The sequence below is a fragment of the Plodia interpunctella genome, chromosome 3 (assembly GCF_027563975.2).
Source record: "Plodia interpunctella isolate USDA-ARS_2022_Savannah chromosome 3, ilPloInte3.2, whole genome shotgun sequence".
Lineage (NCBI taxonomy): Eukaryota > Metazoa > Arthropoda > Insecta > Lepidoptera > Pyralidae > Plodia > Plodia interpunctella.
The window spans coordinates 11,730,508-11,752,549 of NC_071296.1; the positions used below are offsets into that span (position 1 = coordinate 11,730,508).

The 22,042-nt window shown below is 44.0% G+C and overlaps 1 protein-coding gene across 3 annotated transcripts in view; it reads right to left on the reverse strand.

The window, feature by feature from the left end:
* Vps13D (Vacuolar protein sorting 13D) overlaps window positions 1-21,311 on the reverse strand; it is a 43,041-nt gene extending 21,730 nt beyond the window's left edge. Inside the window, exons 1-38 of one of the 3 annotated variants that reach the window (XM_053769617.1) lie at window positions 21,204-21,311; window positions 20,921-21,061; window positions 20,461-20,651; window positions 19,243-19,419; window positions 18,682-18,936; window positions 18,307-18,474; window positions 17,758-17,911; window positions 16,912-17,093; window positions 15,930-16,231; window positions 15,210-15,369; window positions 14,972-15,126; window positions 14,624-14,792; window positions 14,154-14,325; window positions 13,449-13,581; window positions 13,110-13,233; window positions 12,455-12,597; window positions 11,860-12,010; window positions 11,386-11,570; window positions 11,023-11,180; window positions 10,420-10,602; window positions 9,729-9,841; window positions 8,725-8,866; window positions 8,064-8,240; window positions 7,283-7,454; window positions 6,759-6,890; window positions 6,301-6,463; window positions 5,879-6,037; window positions 5,240-5,377; window positions 4,921-5,053; window positions 4,490-4,617; window positions 3,872-4,072; window positions 3,308-3,502; window positions 2,809-2,950; window positions 2,019-2,217; window positions 1,564-1,665; window positions 1,123-1,291; window positions 643-808; window positions 103-267 (exon numbers count right to left, since the gene is read on the reverse strand). In XM_053769617.1, the coding sequence (XP_053625592.1) occupies window positions 103-267; window positions 643-808; window positions 1,123-1,291; window positions 1,564-1,665; window positions 2,019-2,217; window positions 2,809-2,950; window positions 3,308-3,502; window positions 3,872-4,072; window positions 4,490-4,617; window positions 4,921-5,053; window positions 5,240-5,377; window positions 5,879-6,037; window positions 6,301-6,463; window positions 6,759-6,890; window positions 7,283-7,454; window positions 8,064-8,240; window positions 8,725-8,866; window positions 9,729-9,841; window positions 10,420-10,602; window positions 11,023-11,180; window positions 11,386-11,570; window positions 11,860-12,010; window positions 12,455-12,597; window positions 13,110-13,233; window positions 13,449-13,581; window positions 14,154-14,325; window positions 14,624-14,792; window positions 14,972-15,126; window positions 15,210-15,369; window positions 15,930-16,231; window positions 16,912-17,093; window positions 17,758-17,911; window positions 18,307-18,474; window positions 18,682-18,936; window positions 19,243-19,419; window positions 20,461-20,651; window positions 20,921-21,017 (6,055 nt within the window). In that variant the 5' untranslated portion in view covers window positions 21,018-21,061; window positions 21,204-21,311. Of the gene's footprint in view, window positions 1-102; window positions 268-642; window positions 809-1,122; window positions 1,292-1,563; window positions 1,666-2,018; window positions 2,218-2,808; window positions 2,951-3,307; window positions 3,503-3,871; window positions 4,073-4,489; window positions 4,618-4,920; window positions 5,054-5,239; window positions 5,378-5,878; window positions 6,038-6,300; window positions 6,464-6,758; window positions 6,891-7,282; window positions 7,455-8,063; window positions 8,241-8,724; window positions 8,867-9,728; window positions 9,842-10,419; window positions 10,603-11,022; window positions 11,181-11,385; window positions 11,571-11,859; window positions 12,011-12,454; window positions 12,598-13,109; window positions 13,234-13,448; window positions 13,582-14,153; window positions 14,326-14,614; window positions 14,793-14,971; window positions 15,127-15,209; window positions 15,370-15,929; window positions 16,232-16,911; window positions 17,094-17,757; window positions 17,912-18,306; window positions 18,475-18,681; window positions 18,937-19,242; window positions 19,420-20,460; window positions 20,652-20,920; window positions 21,062-21,203 lie in introns of all 3 variants that reach the window. The other 2 variants (XM_053769618.1, XM_053769616.1) reach the window with 2 other exon arrangements.
* Window positions 21,312-22,042: the final 731 nt, after the last annotated feature.

Genomic DNA, 22,042 nt, shown 5'->3' on the forward strand with positions numbered 1-22,042 from the left:
CAACAATAAAAGTCGAGCAATAAAAATAGTAAGACACAAAAAGTGTTTAATTTGAATGAATGGTGAACATGTACACACACAATAATCATCAGCTAGACTGACCATCGTGCGTGTCGGACATGTTGGATTCGCAGCGCAGCGTGAGGTGCGCGGGCGCGTGCAGCAGCGGCGGCCCGTGCCTGCGCACGGCGCCGCGCGCGTAGCGCGCGCACCACAGCGACACGCCCTCCAGCCGCGCGCAACGCACGTCCAGCAGCGGCCGCATCGCTGGAATCATACAAATTATACTATGACAATGTGTTGCGTGTTGTGTTAATGAGACCAAGTTTTCGGTTTCACACACTAGGTGTCCTCCGTTATAATTTAAGCGCGTCTAAATGTCAAAACACTGTAGTTCATATATCAATGCGGATGATGTCTGATACTTTTGTCAAAATTAATCGATTTATCATGAAATAGTTTCATAAGCCGATAATAACAACAGCAGGTTTCAAAAACAATATGAAAGAATGGGAATATCCACAGTAATCGCTCCACTAAAATGATCTTGACACTGACGACTAAAAATAATGAACGCAAAATTATAGTGGTAACACGTATGTTCATCAGTTTTTTCAAATGAATTAAAAATTGAAGACAAACCCGGGTCCCGGTCGGGCTGCGGCTCGGAGCGCAGCGTGAGCCGCGCCAGCTCCGCGGCGAGCGCGTGCTGCGCGCGCGCGCTCACCGGCAGCACGATCACCGGCGTCGTCGCCGACAGCTGCAGCCGCGTGCGCCGCAGCCGCCCGTGCAGCGACGACACTGACACCTGCATTGGGCGATAGCAACACTCGTATTCATCGCGATGCTAGTGCAGCTCTTCACGTAGAATCTACGTCAAGCGCCGCTTATAAGATCATTTCAGATGCTTAATAATAATGTAATTTGTTGGACATATTTATTATAGCTTGAAATTTTTTTGCAATGACTAAAGGGCTATAAAGCTTCGAGACTTTTTCAAAAAAGCTAAACCATAAAAATTTTATTGGACAAGGGCAATTTTATCATTCTTCCTTCAAACATGACTACATATAATCATATTTTTGGCTAAAAGGCCCGGGCCTTTCACGTACGGCTACCGACCTTCTTCCTGGCCTGCAGTATGACGCGGCGCAGCAAGCTGAACTCCCTGGCGAAGGCCTGCAGCTCCAGCACGAAGCGCTTGGTGTGCACGTACGTGGCCGGCCCGATCTCTATGCTCAGACTCGTGTCGTAGCCCGCCGCCGCCGCCGCCGCCTCCGCGCTACACAGTCTGCGTAACGGAAAAAGTAAAATTAAATTAACTTTGGTAACTTTTGGATGGCAACCTGCTACCCGCATACTATACCCGCACACTAGCGCCATCGTCACATTGAAATACGCAATTTCGCATCTTGTGTCCCGCGCGGGATTCGCGTCAGTTTGAACAGTTGTTAATTGTTTGGGGATCAAAAATAAAATGGCGTAAAGATTACCATCATCAACAATTTTAATGTCTCCACCGCAAGCACACTGATATACACGAGATAGAGTTAGTGAGCTCACCTAGTGTAGTGGAAGGTGAGCGCGTGGTGCGCGTGCGTGCGGAAGCGGTCGCGCCACAGCAGCGCGTGCGGCGACAGGTCCGTCAGCTGCAGCGCGCCCAGTCTGAGTACAGAGACACATGTTTATTATATTCAACATTGTTACATCGTAAGATGATGTCACATGTATAGAGTAAAAGACAGTTTTTTAAAATAGATTTGAGGGCGTCAGACTTTTAGCCTGATGGGAAGACAATAACAAAGTCCGCAAAGAGAAGGTTAGATAGGATGTCATGAGAGGGACTAGTGATAAAAATCCTTGACAAGTATTAGGCAACAACATAATTTCTAAACAGGGTCTACGTCAGGCAGCAGGCGATCGGTTGTCATCACAGCCGAACCTTCCTATTTTAAAGTATGCAAATAGATTTAGCACAGTTGAGAATGCGAGGATAGCAGAGTGACACGAGGTCGTACCTGCCCTGTATGTGTCGCGCATGCGCGGTTAAGTCGTCGTTGACGGTGAGGCGCACGCGCGACACGAGCGCGCGGCACGCCTCGCCCGCCGCGCCGCGCACCAGCACCACCGACAGCGAGCGGATCGACATCTCCGTGCGTCGCGTGCCCGCGTCCGCAGCTGCAGCAGCGCCGGCAGCGCCCGGGCTGCCGGACTCGTCTGGAACAACATCCCGTCTCGATCTCCGACTAATTTCGTATGTGATGTATGTATTGTTACTCTTTCACACAAAATCTACTACACGAATTGTTATGAAAATGGGTAGAATATAACCTGGAATAACACATAAGGTACTTTTTGTCACGAAATTCCCATGAAAACGAAGCCCCGAAGCACAGCTAGTACATTATACATAATATCAAATGGAAATAACGTACATTTTCCGATTTAAAGCCGTTTCACGGCATGTCACGTAGCTTTACAGTCTAATAACACAGGTCGGATACTTCGATACGGATCTTCGGTACGCGATTTTTGATCTGTGCAATCGGTGATCACAAATACAAATTGTACGGGTAAACATCTATCATTTCTTAACATCATCTTAACTAATTTCAAGGTGTACAGTCCCGGCTGTACACAAATCTTTGGCGGGTGAAAATTGAATCCAGATTTTGCGTATACAATAATATTTGCATGAAATCATTATAACGCGAAGAGAAATATCTTATTGCATTGTACTTGTGCATACACTGTGAGCAACAAATAATACAGGACAGACATAGTGACAATCACACTAAATGCACCGACCTGTGGGCGCCCGGTGCGGCTGTTGGCGGTCGTCGGGCGCGTCGTCGCCGGCGATGCCGAAGAAGTCCAGCACCGTGACCCAGCTGTCGATGCTCACCACCAGCTTCAGGCAGTTGAACTCCACCTTTGTGACTTTCACTATCTGCAGTGAACGAATACTAGCGTTTCATAACCCCCGGTTGCTTCCTCAACGACGGGGGAAGCAACCAAGAATATGAGAGAGATACTTCCTGTCGCTAGTAGAGTCGTGGGCAACAGTTAGTGAACAAATAAGGCTTATAATAATACTAGCTTTTGTCCGCATATTCGCCCGCGTGATTTCCCATGGGAGCAGTTATTTTTCCGGGATGAAAAGTGTCCTTCTCCATACTTCAAACAGATCGGTTGAGTAGATAGAGCGTGAAGAGGTAACAAACAATGTTGTTTTCGCTTTATAATATCAGTTATTAGGATATCATTATATAAATTGGGCTTTGATACATAAATCCTTTGCACGCACATTGTCTCCTCCCTCCTCCAAGGCGTCAGGGCGCCACTGCACGGAGACCCAGACCAGGTTGTCGTCGGCCCTCAGCATGTCGCCGTCCGCGTCGTCCTCGCTGTCGGGAGCCGCCGCCTGCGGCTCCGCGGGCGAGCACGGAGGCGTGACGCCACACTTGCTGTCTCTGTCTCGCTTGCTGCGCCGGCCCGCCCACTGGTAACAAGGTAGCTGTAGCGTACTTGTCTGCTCAATATTCTCTCTCTCCTCAATATTATCCTTACATATTATAAAAAGAAGACCCCCAGTCGCGGCTATGCATACATAATGCATGCACGACCACGGTGGCGCAGTGGTGAAATGCTTGCTTCTGAACCGAGAGGTCCCGGGTTCGATCTTCAGTCGGGTCATGATGTAAAATGATCTTTTTCTGATTGGCCCGGGTCTTGGATGTTTATCTATATATGTATTTGTTATAAAATATAGTATCGTTGAGTTAGTATTCCATAACACAAGTCTCGAACTTACTTTGGGGCTGGCTCAATCTGTGTGATTTGTCCTAATATAATATATATAAATACAGACCTCCCTGTCCAGCACGTGGAGCTTGTCCGGCAGCGAGGCGGCGCGCGCGCACGCGGCGCTGCGCACGCGCAGCTCCGGGCACGACGCAGACACGAACACGGCCTTGGCCGGCTTCTGCGCCGTGTGCGACACCATCATCATGCGGTGCTTCGACTCCGGCTCTTTGCTCAGGTCCTCCATCGTTATGGAGTGCAGTGACACCTGACGATAAACATATATTTTAATAGGGTTATTAAGAGTGACTACTTGAAAATACTATGCCTCGTCAAAAATACTGTTTAAACTGAAGTAATTAATGCATTTGTTTGCGCGCGATAATGGCATTTGTTTGAACAGTCCTTAAGACAAAATAGAGTGGACTGGTCTTCGGAAACAGATTGTGAATCTTGGTGCGGTGTAAGTTATTATGTCTATTCATACGAAATCTCTTATATTTTTACACCCGTATCGAGGACAATTTGAGGGTTATGCTTAATATAAAAATAATACAATCATAAATCACACAATAAAAAGAATCGCAATACAAACTACACGTATAGCGCGCAGCTCCGCGCGCGATGGCCTATGTTTGACCTCAGGTTTATTCCTTATTTCAAATACCATCAAAAAACATGTGACCTGCAAGGAGTGCGGCCGCGCGCGGTGCAGCAACGAGAAGTCGCGGAAGGCGAGCTGCACGAGGCTGCGCTCGCGGCCGCCGCGCTCCGCGCGCAGCTCCACCTTCAGCGACGACACCTCCAGCCGGACTGCGGCACACGACATCGGTTCATCCACATTATTTATAAGAAAAAGACTCACTTTAAGGCTAATTTGATAAGGAATGAAGAAAAAAAGCTAAAGACATTAATGCATGGAAGAATTAATCTGCAGCTCTCCGTGACCCACTGCTAGGTAAAGGCCTCCTTCTGTCTATGCCGACTGACTCCTCTGCACTGGGCTAGTTGCTACAAATTTATATCTCCTTTAAATCTGACACCAGTGTTATATGTAGCAATATAACACACACTCGATAAAAAAGAATTTGAAATTATGAATAATGAATGACAGACCTGTAGTGTCAGTGTTGGAGTTGCGCTGCGTGGTGTCGGCGGCGGGCGGCGGCGGCGCCAGCAGCAGCTGCTGCGCGCGCAGCGCCGGGTCCAGCCGCAGCGTCGGCACTGCGGGCTCCGACAGCGCCGCGCTCTAGAACGGTGGGGAGTAGAATAACATTTTGGCTATTGCTTACAGTCATAATGGAAATAAAGTAGAAAAATTGTTGAAACTTACAGTCAAGATGAAAAATTGACCAGATGGTAGCTTGTTTTTCAACCTCATTAACACATTTTAAAGTATAAATATGGAATTAAATAAAGCTCATTGTTAGTATACCTCGTCAGTATGATCCCTGTCGGGCTGTCTCTCGTCGGGCGCCACGCTGATCCAGCGGATGGTTTCCAGCATTTGCTCATACTGCTCGCGGCGCGCGGAGATCTGCAAGGAACCCACTATCTTGCCGCGAATCTCACACTAAAACAAAACGATAAAATTTTTTAATGTGTTCAATCGAATAATCATAAATGTATCTTTTTCCGTATTGAGAGTGTTGTTTCGTTCTTTATTGCTAATTAGTGTAATAATTTATTCAAGTCGCTTAAAGGGATCCGACATGACATGTATACCGCCACTACATCAATATGAAATTCAATATGAAATGACTGGAGATTGAATCCGTATCATTTTTCTTTTAACATTTAAGAACTTCGTTCTAGTCGGTGAATTTCTTTCTATCTCTCTCTATCTTCAGCCATCGTTTTGGTCCATATAAGCCCTTCTTGGCTTGCCTTTTCCTCCGTCTTCTTTTAGAAGGTGGCGAACATTGTTCCACGCCTCAACTCTCTTATCTTATAATAACAGTGTTTTTTAAACTTTCGCGCTTTGAACACAAATATAAAAATATATTAACGGGACTTAGCACGAACCTTTTTTATTAAAACAATGAGATTTAATAATAAAGAAATAAATGAGTACCTGATTGATAACAGCGCCATCTAGCTCAGTGTCGGCGTAGCTGATGGACAGCTGCAAGGCAGTGTTGTGCAGCACGGGCTTGCCGCGCGACACGTCGTAGATCTGAGACATGTTCTCGCCGCTCAGTTGATGAGTCTTTAGTTGTTCGGCCACGTCCAACTGTAAGTTATAATATTTTAAAAAATCCTCTCAGCTTAGTTCTTTATTTTATGTACATGTGACAACACATTATGAACAATGAATAAATTAACTATGCCGTTGGGCAGACATAAGAGCACTTCAGAATACACCGCTTTAAGAAACTGAGAAAAATATCTATGTACACATTTAATAATATAAATGTAAAAGTCTATTTGTATGCGTCAAAATGATTTTAGTGTGGAATAGTTGGAAGGGTAGATGTGACATAGGCTACGTCGCACCGAGGCCAGTGAGATGTCGCGCACGCGGATGCGGTAGAGGCAGCGGTGCGGCGGGCCGGGCTTGTTGCCCAGGCTCATGCGGCCCAGGTGTGCCACGAACACCTCGCTGCTGTGCGCCGCGCGCGGCAGCACCACCACCGGCGACTCCAGCTCGATGCTCACGCTGGAATCACAAAAACTAAGTCATACTCGACAATCCGATCACTCGTCTCTATCCTTACATGGCGCGCATACCAGTCGGCGCTGAGATGCGATGATTTTATCACAGCCGAGCGGTTTATTTATTTACTGTCGAATTTCGAACGCAACTACGCAAGGCAGTCATGAGTGAAAATGAGGACCGCTTGTTATGATCGGCCACCTTAATGTCAACCCTGTCTGGGAATGCAGTTTCGTCTATCGCATATATAGTCGCCTTGCACGTCATCCAAATCGGAATCACACGAGTTAGAGCGTACCTGAGCACAATGTTGTCTGCGCTGAGATCGGGCGGGTCGTCGACTGAGCAGCCCATGCTGGCGGTGCGGCGCCGCGGCGACACGCCGTCCGTCGACATCGACAGCTTCGAGTTCGAGTACAGGGACTCGCTCCTGCGGACACACGACAATCACTCCAATGGACTCAAATTTGGACAAAACTTAATAATAATATTAGGACAAATCATACAGATTAAGCTAGCCCCAAAGTAAGTTCGAGACTTGTGTTATGGGATGACTCAAGGATAGCATATTTTATAACAAATACATATATGTATAGATAAACACCCAAGACTCCGGCCAATCAGAAAAAGATCATTTTCCATCATGACCCGACCGGGGATCGAACCTGGGACCTCTCGGTTCAGTGGCAAGCACTTTACCACTGCGCCATCGAGGTCATCATAACAGGGCAAAGTGAGTAAATAATAAGTGCTCAAGAGTTATATGGCGTTTCTATCCCAATGAAGAATCCGTAGTTCGCAACAATAGGAGAGACCACTGACCTGGGGTGCACGAGGCCGCGGGCCATGTCGTGGGCGGCGGCGCGGATGGAGCGCGCGAGGTTGGCGAGGTACTGCTTGAACTCGGTGAGGCACGAGCGCAGCTCGCGCAGCAGCGGCCGCGAGTGCGTGTACCACACCGACGCCACGTGCACGGACACGCTCGCCTGCACCACTGCAACAGGTGCACACTGTTACAACACATATTCGTCGCGAATCGGAATCTTTTTCGGAAATTCATCGGATTTTTTTTTTTCACGAAATTCACTCCTTAAGGTACACGTTCACGAGTGAATTTCGTGAAAAAAATTCCCGTGCAAACTTCAAACATCCTCATGAAATCAATGCTTGACATGAAACTTGACGTCTTGATGTAATTACTGCGTTAGTACTGCGTGAAATTTTTGACGAATTTAATTATTTTCACACCAACATTATCGTAATGAAACTTTTCATTTAAATATGCTTTAAATATGTAATTTTTCTCGGAACGAATCCCTGCTCTGTATATTGTTTTCTTTTTCATAAAACTGGCAGTTTAAAACAAACCCACACAAACAAACAAACATACAAACAAACAAACAAACAAACAAACAAACAAACAAACAAACAAACAAACAAACAAACAAACAAACAAACAAACAGTCACGTTGTAATCTTGTAAATAAGAACACAAAAATATACACTTCCATTAAAAGTTGAATTATAACAACTCAATTTGGAATTTATTTCTAGTTAGTCTCTAGCAGTCAGCGCTGTGCCCCGCTCTGTGTCTAGCGCTCACCCGGGGCATCATCGCTGGTCTCCAGCTTCCTGGTGACGGTGAACAGCAGCGCCCGGGAGTCAGGCTGGTGCCGGTCGGTGCCCGCAGCCAGCACTCGAGTGTGGACCCCGGCCCCCTCGCACAGGGACACCACTTGCACTCCCCCCAGAGACCCGTCCACTGAGATGTGGCAGGAGTCTGGAAACAACAGTACACTAATGTGGAACAAGTATAAGTCTTTATAAATTAATCAAGAATAAAAAAACATTCTGGGCTACGGTGTCCACTTGTATTAAGAAGTCAAACTATGAAAGAGTGGGTAAATTAAATGATTCTATTTCACTTTCTAAGACTACCCTTCGTCGCCGTCTACAAAATTTAATTAAACTTAGGTTGTTTATTATTAATTTACATCACTTATTGACGTCAAAAATTTACTTAAAACAAAGTCTACCGCTTCGTTTTAAGTGAATTTGCGAAGCACAGGTGAAGAAGAAGCGGCGCAACGCCGGCTTCACCGCAGCATTTTTGTATTTTAATATCATGGAGAGAGAAAGGCTATCATCATCTTCTTCATCCTCCTTGTCATTCCCAACATTAGGAATCAGCGCAATATGAAATGGCTTTAGAAGAAAATAAACAAGAGAAACATGTGTTGTGTATGGTGAGCGCGGCGCCTCACCCAGCGTGGCCTGTATCCTGGCCTCGCTGACGGTGGCGGTGGCTATCTTGCGGGCCACCACGTTGCCCTCGTGCACGGCCGCGCGCAGCAGCAGCACTCCCAGCCGGTGGAAGTCGAATGTTATCTCCGTGCGGACCTCTTTCTGTTCACCAATTAATATTAAATGTTACTAACGTTGACATACTTTAATTCCAGGCTTGTTGTAAATTTACGAATTGAAAAAAAAAATTTTTGCTTTTTATGCTGATTCTGGACTTCGCGACGTCATAGCTCCGAATATAATAACAAATCCTAGATGTAGTTCTTTCAAAGGAAAACCTGTCACTTTTTGACACAATATAATATAGATAGATAGATAAAACATTTCTTTCTTTAGAAATATGTTATATAGCGATGTTTTAACATCAACATAATACACAACCAGATTAAAAACACAAAATAAAACACAGTATTCACAAAGCACAATTGAAGAGCAAGTGTTGCAGCAGCAATACAAAAAGGCCCATCTCAGAAAGTACACATATCACCCAGAGGGGCGATACACTGATTCTCAGATGAGACCTGAGTCAGTGTGCGAAAGGTGTGTGTGTATATTAACAGTGAGGAAGGAGAGATATAACTACACGTACCCAACATAATAAATAAAGAAAATAAAATGCTACATAGGTGAATTAGGAGCAGTGAAGGATGCAACACAAACACGGTGGTAGTGTAAATATAAACCATAAAACCATAAAAAGTTCCTGTCGTTTAACCACTGATAACTCTTATTCTCAGTAGTTCACTCAGAATAACTTGGCTACGATTATTCGCAATTTTTTTTATTATCTTCAAAAATCCTTTATTTAGTGTGTCATAATTTGTGGTATTGTTTAGTATTCATACAATAATTAACAAATATAAATAGTATCGATAAGTCTTAACAACTGCCTCATCCCGCACCGAAACGACTATTTTTCATTCTCCAATTTAGTTTTCAGTGAAAGAAATAGAAACATAAAGACCTTGAAGTCGTCGGGCGGCGGCGCGGCGGCGCGGCGCATGCGCGGCGCAGCGTCCGCCGGCCGCCACACGCGCTGCGCGAACCCGATCAGCTCCACTATCGTCTCCTGGTTGGCTGCGGGACAACAGTGCTACATTGACCACGGGACCACTTCGCGTCAATACAGTTCTCAGGGAGGGTGATGTCAAGCAGGCGACCGGTTGGAAAATCAAAGGTGAATTTCAACATTTTAAGGTTTCTCATTTACGTTAACGCTGGCTTTGCGGCGTCACAACCCTGATGCAATGGGAGCCCCCATGCGAAGATGAGATACATTAATAAATTTGATGTAAATAAATGACTCCGCTCTCTTTCGTCTTTAATTGCAACCCTCTACACACATTTTAATAAGAACACTGATAATAATTTTGATAAATGTTTTTACACAATCAAAGACTTTTTTGCATTGCAATGACATTAATTAACATACATGTAGATTGTAAGTGACATTTTATCTTAATCTGATGTCATTTTATAGTTTTTTTTAATATGCCGTTATTAACATTTGCATGGTGTTGACAGGCTAAATAGGCTTGTTCTAAACCATTATGTGGATATTGTATCACCTACCCTATTTAAGCAAATAAAAATGATTTGATTTGATATTTCATTTGTATGTAGAAATTTCAGTGCAACAAATAACGCTATCTCACCTATGATGTCCAAATTGTTGAACAGTATGTTAGCGATCCTCAAGTCCTCCGAGTCCCCCTCGCCCTTGACGATACACAGCTCCACAGCTATGAGCGCCTCGGAGTCCACGAGCCCAGGGGGCGCCCAGCCCGCCTGCCCGGGGCACTGCTCCCACCTGCTACGCCCACCCTCTGCTCGCAGACCTGGGAAATAGCAGTTTGTTAAATCATTTGCACTGAAACTTATGATGATCTTAGAGGTGCCTTTTATAAGATGATCGTTTCCAACAAGCCCCATGATTCGCTGTTGTGTGAATGAATTAATGAATAATTCCCATTAAAAAAGCTGACGTCAAGCAGGCGGTCGGCCAAACCGGTAGAACATTATTGGTGGGACTACGAGTAAAATATACATGAATCAGAGCCAAACGTCTTAATTTTTAGGCACAAAAATGAAAGAAGTTTTTTCACTTACAGTGGTGTTGCTCTTTTTAATTTAGATTTCGATGTATATAATTAGAATGAAGCCGGAAATAATATACAGTGTAGTTTTTATTATCGAATTCCCGCCAAAGAGACTTCTAAATTTAAAAGGATTTTAATTGGTCCAAAAGTAATAGTTACCGGCGCCGGCGGAGTACCGCAGAGAGTGCAGCGCGTGATGCAGCGCCTGCGGGTGCGCGAGGGCGGGGGCGCCGCGGGGCGCGGGGCACTCCGGCGACGTCGGCGATGTGGGGGACGTCGGCTCCGAGCCGCGGATGCTGCCTGAAGCTGTGTCCATGCTGTTCACACGATCAGATTATATTTTTTTAAGAAAGAGATAAGATAAAGAAATCAAAATACTATTATCATAGTATCAGTATCACGTCGATCAAAATGTAATAGTAATAATATATTTTTCTCAATAAATGATAATAATTATTTATCGCATCAGTTATTTCCAAGACGTTTCTCACTGTAAAAATGATAGAAGTCAGTCAAACTCACCCTACATGTTTGTGACTGGCGACCAGTAGCTCGAAGTCAGTGCCGTACGTCTGCAGAGCGTCCACCAGCAACAAGGAGTGAACAGAGAGAGACAGCGACAGTTCTGAAGGTCTGGCGCTGAGCGCCGCCGCCGCTCGGACGCCGCACACTTGGACTTCGGCGATGCTTCGTCCGCGGGATTGCACCTGAATTTATTTTATTGCATTAGGAATAAGCATTAGATAAGGGGTGCATGCATGAATGTGGGGCTTAATTTCCTCTTAATATAAAGGTTTATTGAGAAGAAACCCCGAGACGACTTAATATGAGTATAATTCTTACTCAACTTCGCCTCAGTCATGACTAAATTTAGTATATAAGGTACATTTCCCCGTCATTCCAGTCTTCATACAGTTGAACGCGGCCTTCGAGTATCGAAACATAAGCTTGGCCGCACCTACCCCATATAAACGTGACTCAGTATCTGTACCCCACCTCGAGCGACAGCTGGTCGATGGAGAACTGCAGCACGAACAGCTTGGCGCTGTGCGACGCCGCGTGCTCCGAGCTGGCCTCCTCCGCCCGCGCGCTGCTGTCCTCCTCCTCCTCCTCCGCCCCCGCGCCCGTCGGGGAGCTGCTCAAGTTCCTGACAACATTCTTATTAAGTTTGCGACAATCACACAGACAACATATAAAATTAATTACATTCGCTAAAACTTAAATGAGAACCATTTTTTAAAATAACTCTCCGTTTAGTCTATCATTTTTTTATATTCGCCTCTGATTTTATGACTACCTGACGTTAAACCACTTCGGGAACGTTGTTGTTTCCTATCAGCTGTTAAGACTTTTTATGACTTAATCGCATAGGTGTTTTCCTCTTAAATGACCGATCCGCCGAATAAGATTCAGAGTATTGATTGATTGATTGATTGATTGATTGATTGATTGATTGATTGATTGATTGATTGATTGATTGATTGATTGATTGATTGATTGATTGATTGATTGATTGATTGATTGATTGATTGATTGATTGATTGATTGATTGATTGATTGATTGATTGATTGCGCAGATTGATAGTCAGACCTGAGCAGCGGCGAGTGGAGGAGCACAGCGCGCGCGGCAGCCAGCTTGTGTTCGCTGAGGTGCACCACCAGCGCCGGCAGCGACCCGCGCAGCGTCGCCGTCGGGAACTGCGGGTCCGCCGTCGCCACCACGCGCCGCTCCGCCTGCCGACCGACATTACATTGCGGTCATTGTCAGCGGTGCTTCAAAACACAAAACCTCTATTCCACTAGTCACGTTGACTTGTCGCACAATGGGAAACAGACACGGTTCCCTGCATACAGTTTTAGACATATTTTTATCATCAATATTTGAACAAATCAAATAGATTGAGTTAATTTTGTGTCGGTTAGAAGCATTAAGTACTGCTGAAATGTAGAGCTCTGAACGGATAATAAATCGTGCGTACTTGGATTGTTAGCTAGACTAAGTCGACTGCGCGAGTGAATGAGTCACGTGTTTCAGTTTTCTGCCGTAAAAAGATCGGACCTTAAATTTTCAAAAATATGGTGTTACATTACATCACATTTGAGTGAATTCTTATTATATTGTTAATATTTTACAACATTTACCAAACTTGCTTTGAACGCTTTCACTTTCTTAATCACACAACTACGCGATTATGTTATACATTTAGTCGGGAGTGACCGACCTTTAGTGTACATGTACATCTGACCTGCAAGGAAATGCTGAACCGGTCCAGCAGATGCAGCGACGAGCTGGAGCGAGTGTGCGCATATTTCCAGTTGTCCCGCGCGCGCCCCACTAGGATCTGCAGGTCGCTCAGTTCTATATTGTATCTGGAAGCCAAAATTTTGCCAACTTTTACAAGAAAATTACAAAAATATAGACAAGAAATGTGATGCAAAAGGCGACCTTATCGCAATGAGCAAACAACTTTAAACACAGGAATCCTAAACACTAGAACCTCAGACCATTGGTCAGCGTTTGTATTATTGGATACGATAAGTTTGAATGTTCAATTGCACTTTGTTGTGGATGGAGGTGTGCACACCTGTCATAGAGGCGCATGTGCAGCGTCGCGGCGTCGAGGTCGGGCGGAGGCGCGGCGAGGGGCGCGGGCTCCGGCGGGGAGGAGGGGGACAGCAGGCTGCCCGGCGGCGTCGAGCACGGGGTCATGAACATCTCTGAGAACGTTGGAGAGGGGATCATGAGAATTGACTTTAATTTATGAAAAAACTAAAACATTTAAAGAAAACACTTTTTAAACCACCTGTATTTATTTGGGTGCGGCCAACATTTAGATTGAAACACTAGTTAAGGAAAATGTGTGTGTCTTTCTTTACATATGTATTTTTCTGCCGTCTGCAGCGTAATGATCTAACGAAAGACGACCTCGGTGGCGCAGTGGCAAAGTGCTTGCCTCTGAACCGATAGGTCCCGGGTTCGATCCCCGGTCGGATCATGATGAAAAATGATCTTTTTTTGATTGGCCGGAGTCTGGATATTTATCTATGTATGTATTTGTTATAAAAACTAGTATCGTTGAGTTAGTATCCCATAACACAAGTCTCGAACTTATTTTGGGGCTAGCTTAATCTGTGTGATTTGTCCGAAAACCGTGCGAAATGGCAATAAAAAGTAGAAAAGCGATCCCTGAGCTCCGACGATTTATATTTATAACTAAGAAAACGACCGGCAAAATACTCAAATGAGAGACGAGAAGAAATCGCATAAAAATTCCAGTTGAAACATTCACCTTCGTCGTCGGTGGGCGTGGCCGGGGCGTCGTCGTTCGGGACGGCGTTCGCGAGCCGAAGCCTGCCGAAGTCGACGACCAATACCGAAGCGTCGCGGTTGCAGAGGTCCTCCACGAACAGGATCTGCGGCGCTGAGATGTCCAGCTCCACTTGCCACGAGCGACGGTCGCCCTGTTATTGCAATATGCAGTCATAAGACGAGTGAAGTTAAAACTAAACACGTCATTCACTCAGAATTAAAAGAAATTGTCATTGAAGTACGAGACGGTAGAAAATTGTAGGTTAATGTTTAATATAAATAGTTATTATGTAGTAAGATTATTAATTTAGCAATAAGCAATACCTAGGTTACATAATAAATTATCATATTCTACGAAAAGTGTAGAAATCGGTTGAAGTAACAAGATGAAACCCTGATATGAGAGAGAGAGAGAGAGAGAGAGAGAGAGAGAAGACAAACCGGACGCGCCTGCATCATGTGCTCCCAGTGCTCCACGAGGCGGGCGCGCGTGTGGTCGCGCACGCTGGCGTACTGCTGGGACGCGCGTGCGCCCCACGGCGCCCACAGCAGCGCGCGCGCCCAGCGTGCCGCCGCCCAGCAGTACACCACCTCCAGCGACGCCGACTTCACCCACAGTCTGCACAACAAATGTTAACATAAATAAACTAAATTGTCAAGTTTTGCGATGAAATAGAATCATTTATTCAGAAATTAACTTTTTCACGTCATATTCTAAGAGAAATAGAAGGCATAAAATCAAACACGGTGGAGGAGACCGATATGCTATAGTGTGTGAAGGTAGATTAAAATTCTCACTTGTAATCACAGTTGAGTCCGAAGGGCTTCTTCTCGTAGCTGAGCTGGAAGAGCGGCTCCTGGTTCACCTCGCGCTGCTGCGTCACCTGCGCGCGGCACCACGACGTGGTGGTAGCTCGGGTGTTCATCGCTGACAGACCTTCGCGGATCATGCCCTGGTCACAATACCACAACATATACATTGACATATCGATAAAAAAGCGAGATACACAAGAGACAGAAAGCGAGTAGGACGCACCTGCGGCGCGATGAGCACGGGGAAGAGGGAGCCGGGCGTGATGCGCGACAGCAGACACACGGCGCCCAGCGACACGTGCAGCGCGTGTGCGCCTGCGCGCGGCCGCGACTCCACGCGCACGCGCACGCGCGAGAACTGCAGCTCCACGCCCGTCGCCGCGCTGCAGGTCATACACGGACCTTACATTATCTCAATCATTTGTGGTTTTTTTAAACTTTCGCGCTTCGAGCAGCGCATTGTCATGAAAATACTAAATATAAAATGGTAAAGCGAAGCATTTTAGACGAAGCGTAACTATGACGTGGATAGTTACGTCGAGGGTGAAATGTCGCTTTACTGTCGAAGTCGGATTTTCACTTCGATTGCGAGAAACTTAATAACAATATTACAAATATGTATTTTAGTATTCGTTGATATAGGTACGCGCATATTTCTTATTATCCTAAGATTTTACTTTATTAGAACTTAAAAGGCGAGTTCAGGCGGCCTGCTTCCGTCATAAATTCAGATTTTACGAGCATGAGAAATGAAAATACAAATTATACGTGCAAAAAGCTTGTAGTGAAAAGAATATACAACTCAATTTCTAAATTTCAAGTTACAGCTGAAATATGAAATGCAGCAATGAACCATGAAAATAAGACAATGTACGAAAGATTCCGTCCCCGCCACAGAGTCTATCTTATCTATAAAAACCATTGTAAAAAGCACAGAACTCACTTGTCATCTCCATCCTCCGCGCTTTCCACCAGATTCAAGCTGCCTTTGTTCAAAATAAACTCGAACTTCCCAAAAACCGTGTCTCTCTTCAATAGCGTGTTATTCTCAATGGAATCCGCAATGACATCCAAGATCTCCTCCTCCAGGTCGGGCACGGGGGCTGCGGCGGTGTCGGGGGGCGGGGAGGAGCCGTACCAGCCCCACCACTGCGGGAACCAGTGCACCAGCATGCTGCGGCCGGAGCTGCTGGCCGTGTCCGGTGTGGACACTGGACTGGCTTTTGGCACTTTCCGCATTGCAATCTGTAAGTAACATGTATTAGAATGATTATTTTTTTAACAAAGTAGCGGGTTGTTGTCAGTTCTCTATAATATACCAATGGTTATGCCAGTAATGTAATTTACAGAATATATTGAATAACAAATTATTTTTACGGCTTACTACAGGGGTCATTTATGAATTTTGTTTTGTGAATGCTCACATTCATTCATAATATAATAATATACGTCGGCGCAAGACGTAAAGAGATGAATTAATTCAGCCGAACCGGCATGGTCTCAGTGGTCCCGGATAGACAGGGGCGCGGGTTCAGTTCCCGCTCGATTCCAGAATTTTTTCATCTCATTATTATTTTCAAAAATAAGTTCAAAAGCATGCGACATGTATAACAAATCCATTTAAACATTCATGATTTTAGATATTTTCGAAGACCCCCGGTGCCCCGGGAAAAATTCTTCACCATTTGTAGCTCCCAACTTGATAACTTGAAGTAGCGCTTTAATTCTTCCTAACATGATGAATGAGTCTGTGTCAAAATCAAAAGTGTTTACGACAATTAGTAACGTGATTATCACTGTCATAGTTGCAAACTACTAGCATTTCGGAACGACCACTGATGAGAAGAAATGCCGCGAGATTATTGGCTGTTTAACTGTGTTTATTCCTAACATGCTATAGAAGTATTTATTTTTGTATAGTGTACCTCCCGCAGAGGCTTGAGGATGTGCAGCGGCGTGCGCCACTCGAACTCGTCCTTGAAGAGCTTCCGCTCGGGCGGCAGCGCCGCGGCTGGGTTGCTCAGGATCCCCAAGCAGATCTCCACGTATTGTCTCGTCTTCCGCGCTTGATCCAAACACGATTCCCATGTAGGCTTCGGCTCTGTCCCTGTAAGTTTTTGGGAAATAAGGGATGGAAAAAATAAGTTGCGCCTTATTCCCATTACAAAACTAGTGGCACGTAATATTTTCATGGCTATTGAGCTCTACTACTACTGTATTACTACCGCCATTTAGTGCACAAGTACGCACTAGTGTGTAGGATTTTCCACTATGATTTCGTTTACCTGCAAGTGAAGAATGAGTAAGATTGGTATAAAGACTTTACATTGATAAGAGTTGACAGTAAGCTGTCCGCTATTCGTGACGTTCCCTCTATTATGGTTGAGCTACGCGATGGCTGACCCATGCGTCAACTCGTGAACGGGTTCTTCCAGAGGGAACTGTTCATCTCGTTTCTCATATATTTTTATGTATGTTATGTTTCATATATAGTTAATTGTGTTAACATATATATTATAATCAGCACTCGGATTGTGTTTCTTCTCAGCAGTGGTCGTTCCGAAATGCCAGTAGTTTGTAGCTTGTGAGAAATAACTATAAATATAAAAATTAGACTAGAAAAAGTGCCTGTGAAGATCTAATTTCTAAATAAATTATTTGAATTTGATTTGAACTTGTATTTCTTCTTATGCATTCGAAAATTGTGACGATATCTAAGGGTTTTCTCTGTGTACGACTTCACAATGAAGCACTAGTAATAGTAGACTCACAGTGATGACTGCGCACGTGCGTGTCGAGCGCGTAGAGCCACCAGAGGCGCGCGTGGCCGAGTACAGGGGCCGCGGGGCGCCGCAGCCGCAGCTCCCGCAGTCGTCCGATGCGCTCCAGGCCCAGCGAACACCCCACCGCTTCGTTATATTGTCTCTGTACGAAAAAGGAATAACTTTTAAAAGGTTATTATATTAAGTCACAAGGTGTTTGTAGATGGCGCTAGTGTTTTTATTGATTTATTTTAAAATTGATTGCATGGAATTACAATAAATGATGTACAAATGGTGTAATTGGATAGTATGATGGGCTTTTATTATACTAGCGCCATCTAGCTGCGTTAAGCCTTTCAGATTGTCTGCCAATGAAAAAAACTTAGCCCATTTATTTACAACGACCGTCTTATGTGCAAAAATCAAACCGATAAAAGAGCTAGAATATTATACAGACAATATAAAGATCACATTATTAACTTCACATTCAAAAAGCACAATATGAAAAGCCATACCCCGATTATACTATAATATCAATTGAAATCTCGCATTAGTTACCGAGGTCAGGTTGAGAAGCACGGAGTCGAGCGTGAGATGCGCGGAGATGCGCGGACGCGTGCGCGAGCGCAGCGGCTGCTCCGAGCGCTCGCGGCGCACGCGCGCGGCCGCCGACGCCGGCGACACCAGGTACTGGTGCTGGCACTTCCACGTCTGCGACATGCGGACCTGGGACGTCACCACGTGCCATTATATGTCTGGTATACACTTGCTCGATCAATTAGCCCGTAAAAAAACATTTGACATGAAAATCTATAATAAAGTAATGCCTCGAATTATGAAATAATTTTCAATTTTTATCCGGTCAAAATGATGTATAATAATTCTCTACAAACAACTGACACTAACAATTCTGTATGAGACTGTGACACTTACGGTGAGCTCCTGCAACGTGCAGTTAGCGAAGATCCCCTGCGGCACGGGCATGGGATCCCAGTAGACGGCCAGCTGCTGCAGCTCCAGCAGCTTGAAGGAGCAGCCGTCGGCGTCCGCCAGCAGCGTGAAGCCGCGCCGCCAGTCGCTGTCGCAGGACTCCGCCGCCAGCGACTCCACCGTGAGCCCGCACGCGAACGCGCTCGGGTGGCATGTGATCGTGTCCTCGTAGCGGATGTGCACGTCGTTCAGCTTGAGCTACGAACCAGACCATCAAATATAATGTCCAAGATAGAACCACAATCAAGCAAGCAGTTAAGAATTATGCCATTGTTATGGCTGGAGCAGCATGTTTCTCGCCTGCTTTTAAAGTCTACATACATGTTAAAAGATGGAATTATAAGAAAAATTGCATTATTTTTATATAGTGCACACGTTTCTCACTGCAGTGGATTTTCAGTAACAAATCTTACGTGCGACAGAGATGGAACCTACAACCTATATCTGTCACACGATTAGAGAGTAGAGAAGAATGTAGAACGTGCTCATCAACATGGTAGTGACCTGTAGATTCTCCACAATGTTGGCGAGCAGGCCCGTGCCGTAGCTGAGCCAGGAGGAGTAGGAGGTGGCGTAGTAGCCGTCGCTGGCCTCGTGCGACGCGCGCCACTGCGCCTCCAGCGCGTCCAGCAGCGCCATCTTGCGGTCGTGCGCGATGTTGGCCTCCACTGTGCTGTCCCACTGCAATACATATTTGAACTCATGTTACAGTCATCATTTTTAGTCACCCTTTTTACACCTGGCTATGGTCCTGTGCCAGTGTCATCCATCATCAGTCTAATTTGTTTGAACTTATATAAATTTTGTGTAATTTAAGTTACTTTTAAAAAACAAATAGCTCATATATTGGAGAAATAGTAAAAACATTATTATGTCATTTAATCTCTCATCCATACTTCTATACTAATTATTACAAAGAGAATGAAATCTATACAATAGTTATTATTTGTATTGATTTATGAGGTTCCTTTTGTTATTTTGTATATGTAGCCTTCTGTTGGAGTTTCATTATGCAAATCAGGCACCTAGTTAGGTGTTTTACACAGAACACATCAAAGTTTAAACAGTAGTGTTTACATTCAAGGTCAAACAAATTTCATGACTAACATTTAGTATCTATCATAAAGATATAAGCGTAATCTAGCTATCTGTCAAAGTCTGCGTTATCTTATCCTGACCACGACAAAGGTCTAATCAACATACACTTATTTGGCCTATTTTTGTACACATTCCATTACGATTCAGAGGTCAAGGTACAGTGATAAAGACATTCAATTGAATGTGTCATCATGAGAATCAAAGACTTGCAATTATTCAAAGTCACTGTTTGATATTATGTTGTATAAACTTCTAGATTACCTCATCTATCTTATTGAGAAATAAATAAGATAGAGTAGGTCATTGAGTCAAATACAATCCAATCCACATTCAGAGGGTCAATTTTCTATCCTTCCCAGAGACCAGAAATGGTACCGCGCTTGATACAATTTTCCATGGGTCAAGCTGGGGGCAACAGCTAATCATACTGATAAATAAAAAATGTGAAAAATTATAATTATGTGTGAGGATGTTTATTATATTCAATCACACACAATCAGTTTTAGACGACAATTGGTACACATATTGAAACTGGAATAGCATATAGTATCCTTTATCCTGTAATTGGCACAGGAGCTCTGGGCCCTAGGGCACAAGTAGTAATATATTAACATCTAAACTTACTTCATCCAGATTGACAGGAGCAGCTACAAGGTACAGCTTCTCTATGGCTATGAGCCAGGGAGCCGAGCGGATCTGCCGCACTGGCACCTGCAACTGCACTTTTCCAATAAATCCGGCTCTGACCTCCACGGGCAGGCCCAGGTGGCGCAGTGCATCTTTTTTTAGGGGCAAGTTCTCCAACTCTACCTTGCCTATAAATCAACAAATGGGTTAATATATTATATTGCTATGTTTGTCACATACTGGTTTAGAGAGTACTTAAGAAAAAAATATTGCATTTTAAATAGTTGGATTTTACATAGGAACAGAATATTCATTAAGTTTGTTTAATACCAAAAATAAATGGAGCTTTCAGACTTCTTGTGTATTATGAGTGACATTATTAGAAAATATTATTATTATTTTAGAATAGCAAGATCTGAAATAAATTGTATGTTTGAAATGTCATTCATGTACTAACCAGAGAGAAGAGCTACGCTCAGCTGATCTGTGTTCAAGTTTTCTACATATTTTCCGAGGTAGTTGTTCAAAACCCAAGCCACCAGGCCCTCCAACATCGTGCATTGTGTTCTAGCTTTCACTTATCCTGTCGGCAATACACCTGTATGTAATAGAAAGGATCTCGTTAGGTCGTAATGTAACTAATGTTATTATACGCATTACTTCATCTGTGCCAATCACAGGTGAGTATGATAAGTTAAACAGTTCTTAATTTTTTTAGTTTTATGTGGATTTTTACTTACTCATTTATTACAAATTACTTCCCAAAATTATTTAAATATTATGAGAAAAATAAATTTGCAAAGGAAATAAAAATGATCCACAATTTCTTATGAGACAGTGACAGCTACAATTTGACAATGACAAATTTAACTTTTTTATGCCAGTGGTGTCTATCTTAGCGATGACCCTTCTCTAAATTTTCGAGAATGCATGAAAACGGTTAAGATATATTTTCGGAAATACGTGAGAATTTTCTTCAGATTACTGCACATTTATCCCACCAGAGTACAGCACTAACATACAGGTACACAAAAGTTTTGCCGCCTTTTGCTATGTCGATTAAAACGTTTATTTTGGAGTACTTTATTGATCCTTTCATTATGTAAGCATTCGTTTGTAAAAATATACAACAATGTAGCATATTCGGGTAAAAATCGTTTTCCATAAGATAAAAAAAAGCAAAAAATTTTCGAGCCAGTAAACGGTCCAAAAGAAGCTCGGAACACTTTACACGTGAAGATTTATTAAAATATGGACTTCATACCGGTAAGATCTTCAGTCAAAATCAAGTTTATATCAGTTTATGACCACAGTTGACCAAATAATTACATAACATAAATACTTCCATTTTCCTTTAAACTCGCACCACGATTGCGTAGAAGATATTTTTGGTCGTAAATCTGCAACAATATTGAACATTGGTGCTTTTTGCCTACATTAGCAATGTTTGTGTACCTTAGTTGTACCAGTAGCGCCATCTGCGCTGAGCTTTACGTAATATGCCCTTTTGTCTTGGAAATGTGCAGAAATTTTCAAGGGAGGAAATTCTCTGTACAGAGACAGAACTTCTCATTTCGAA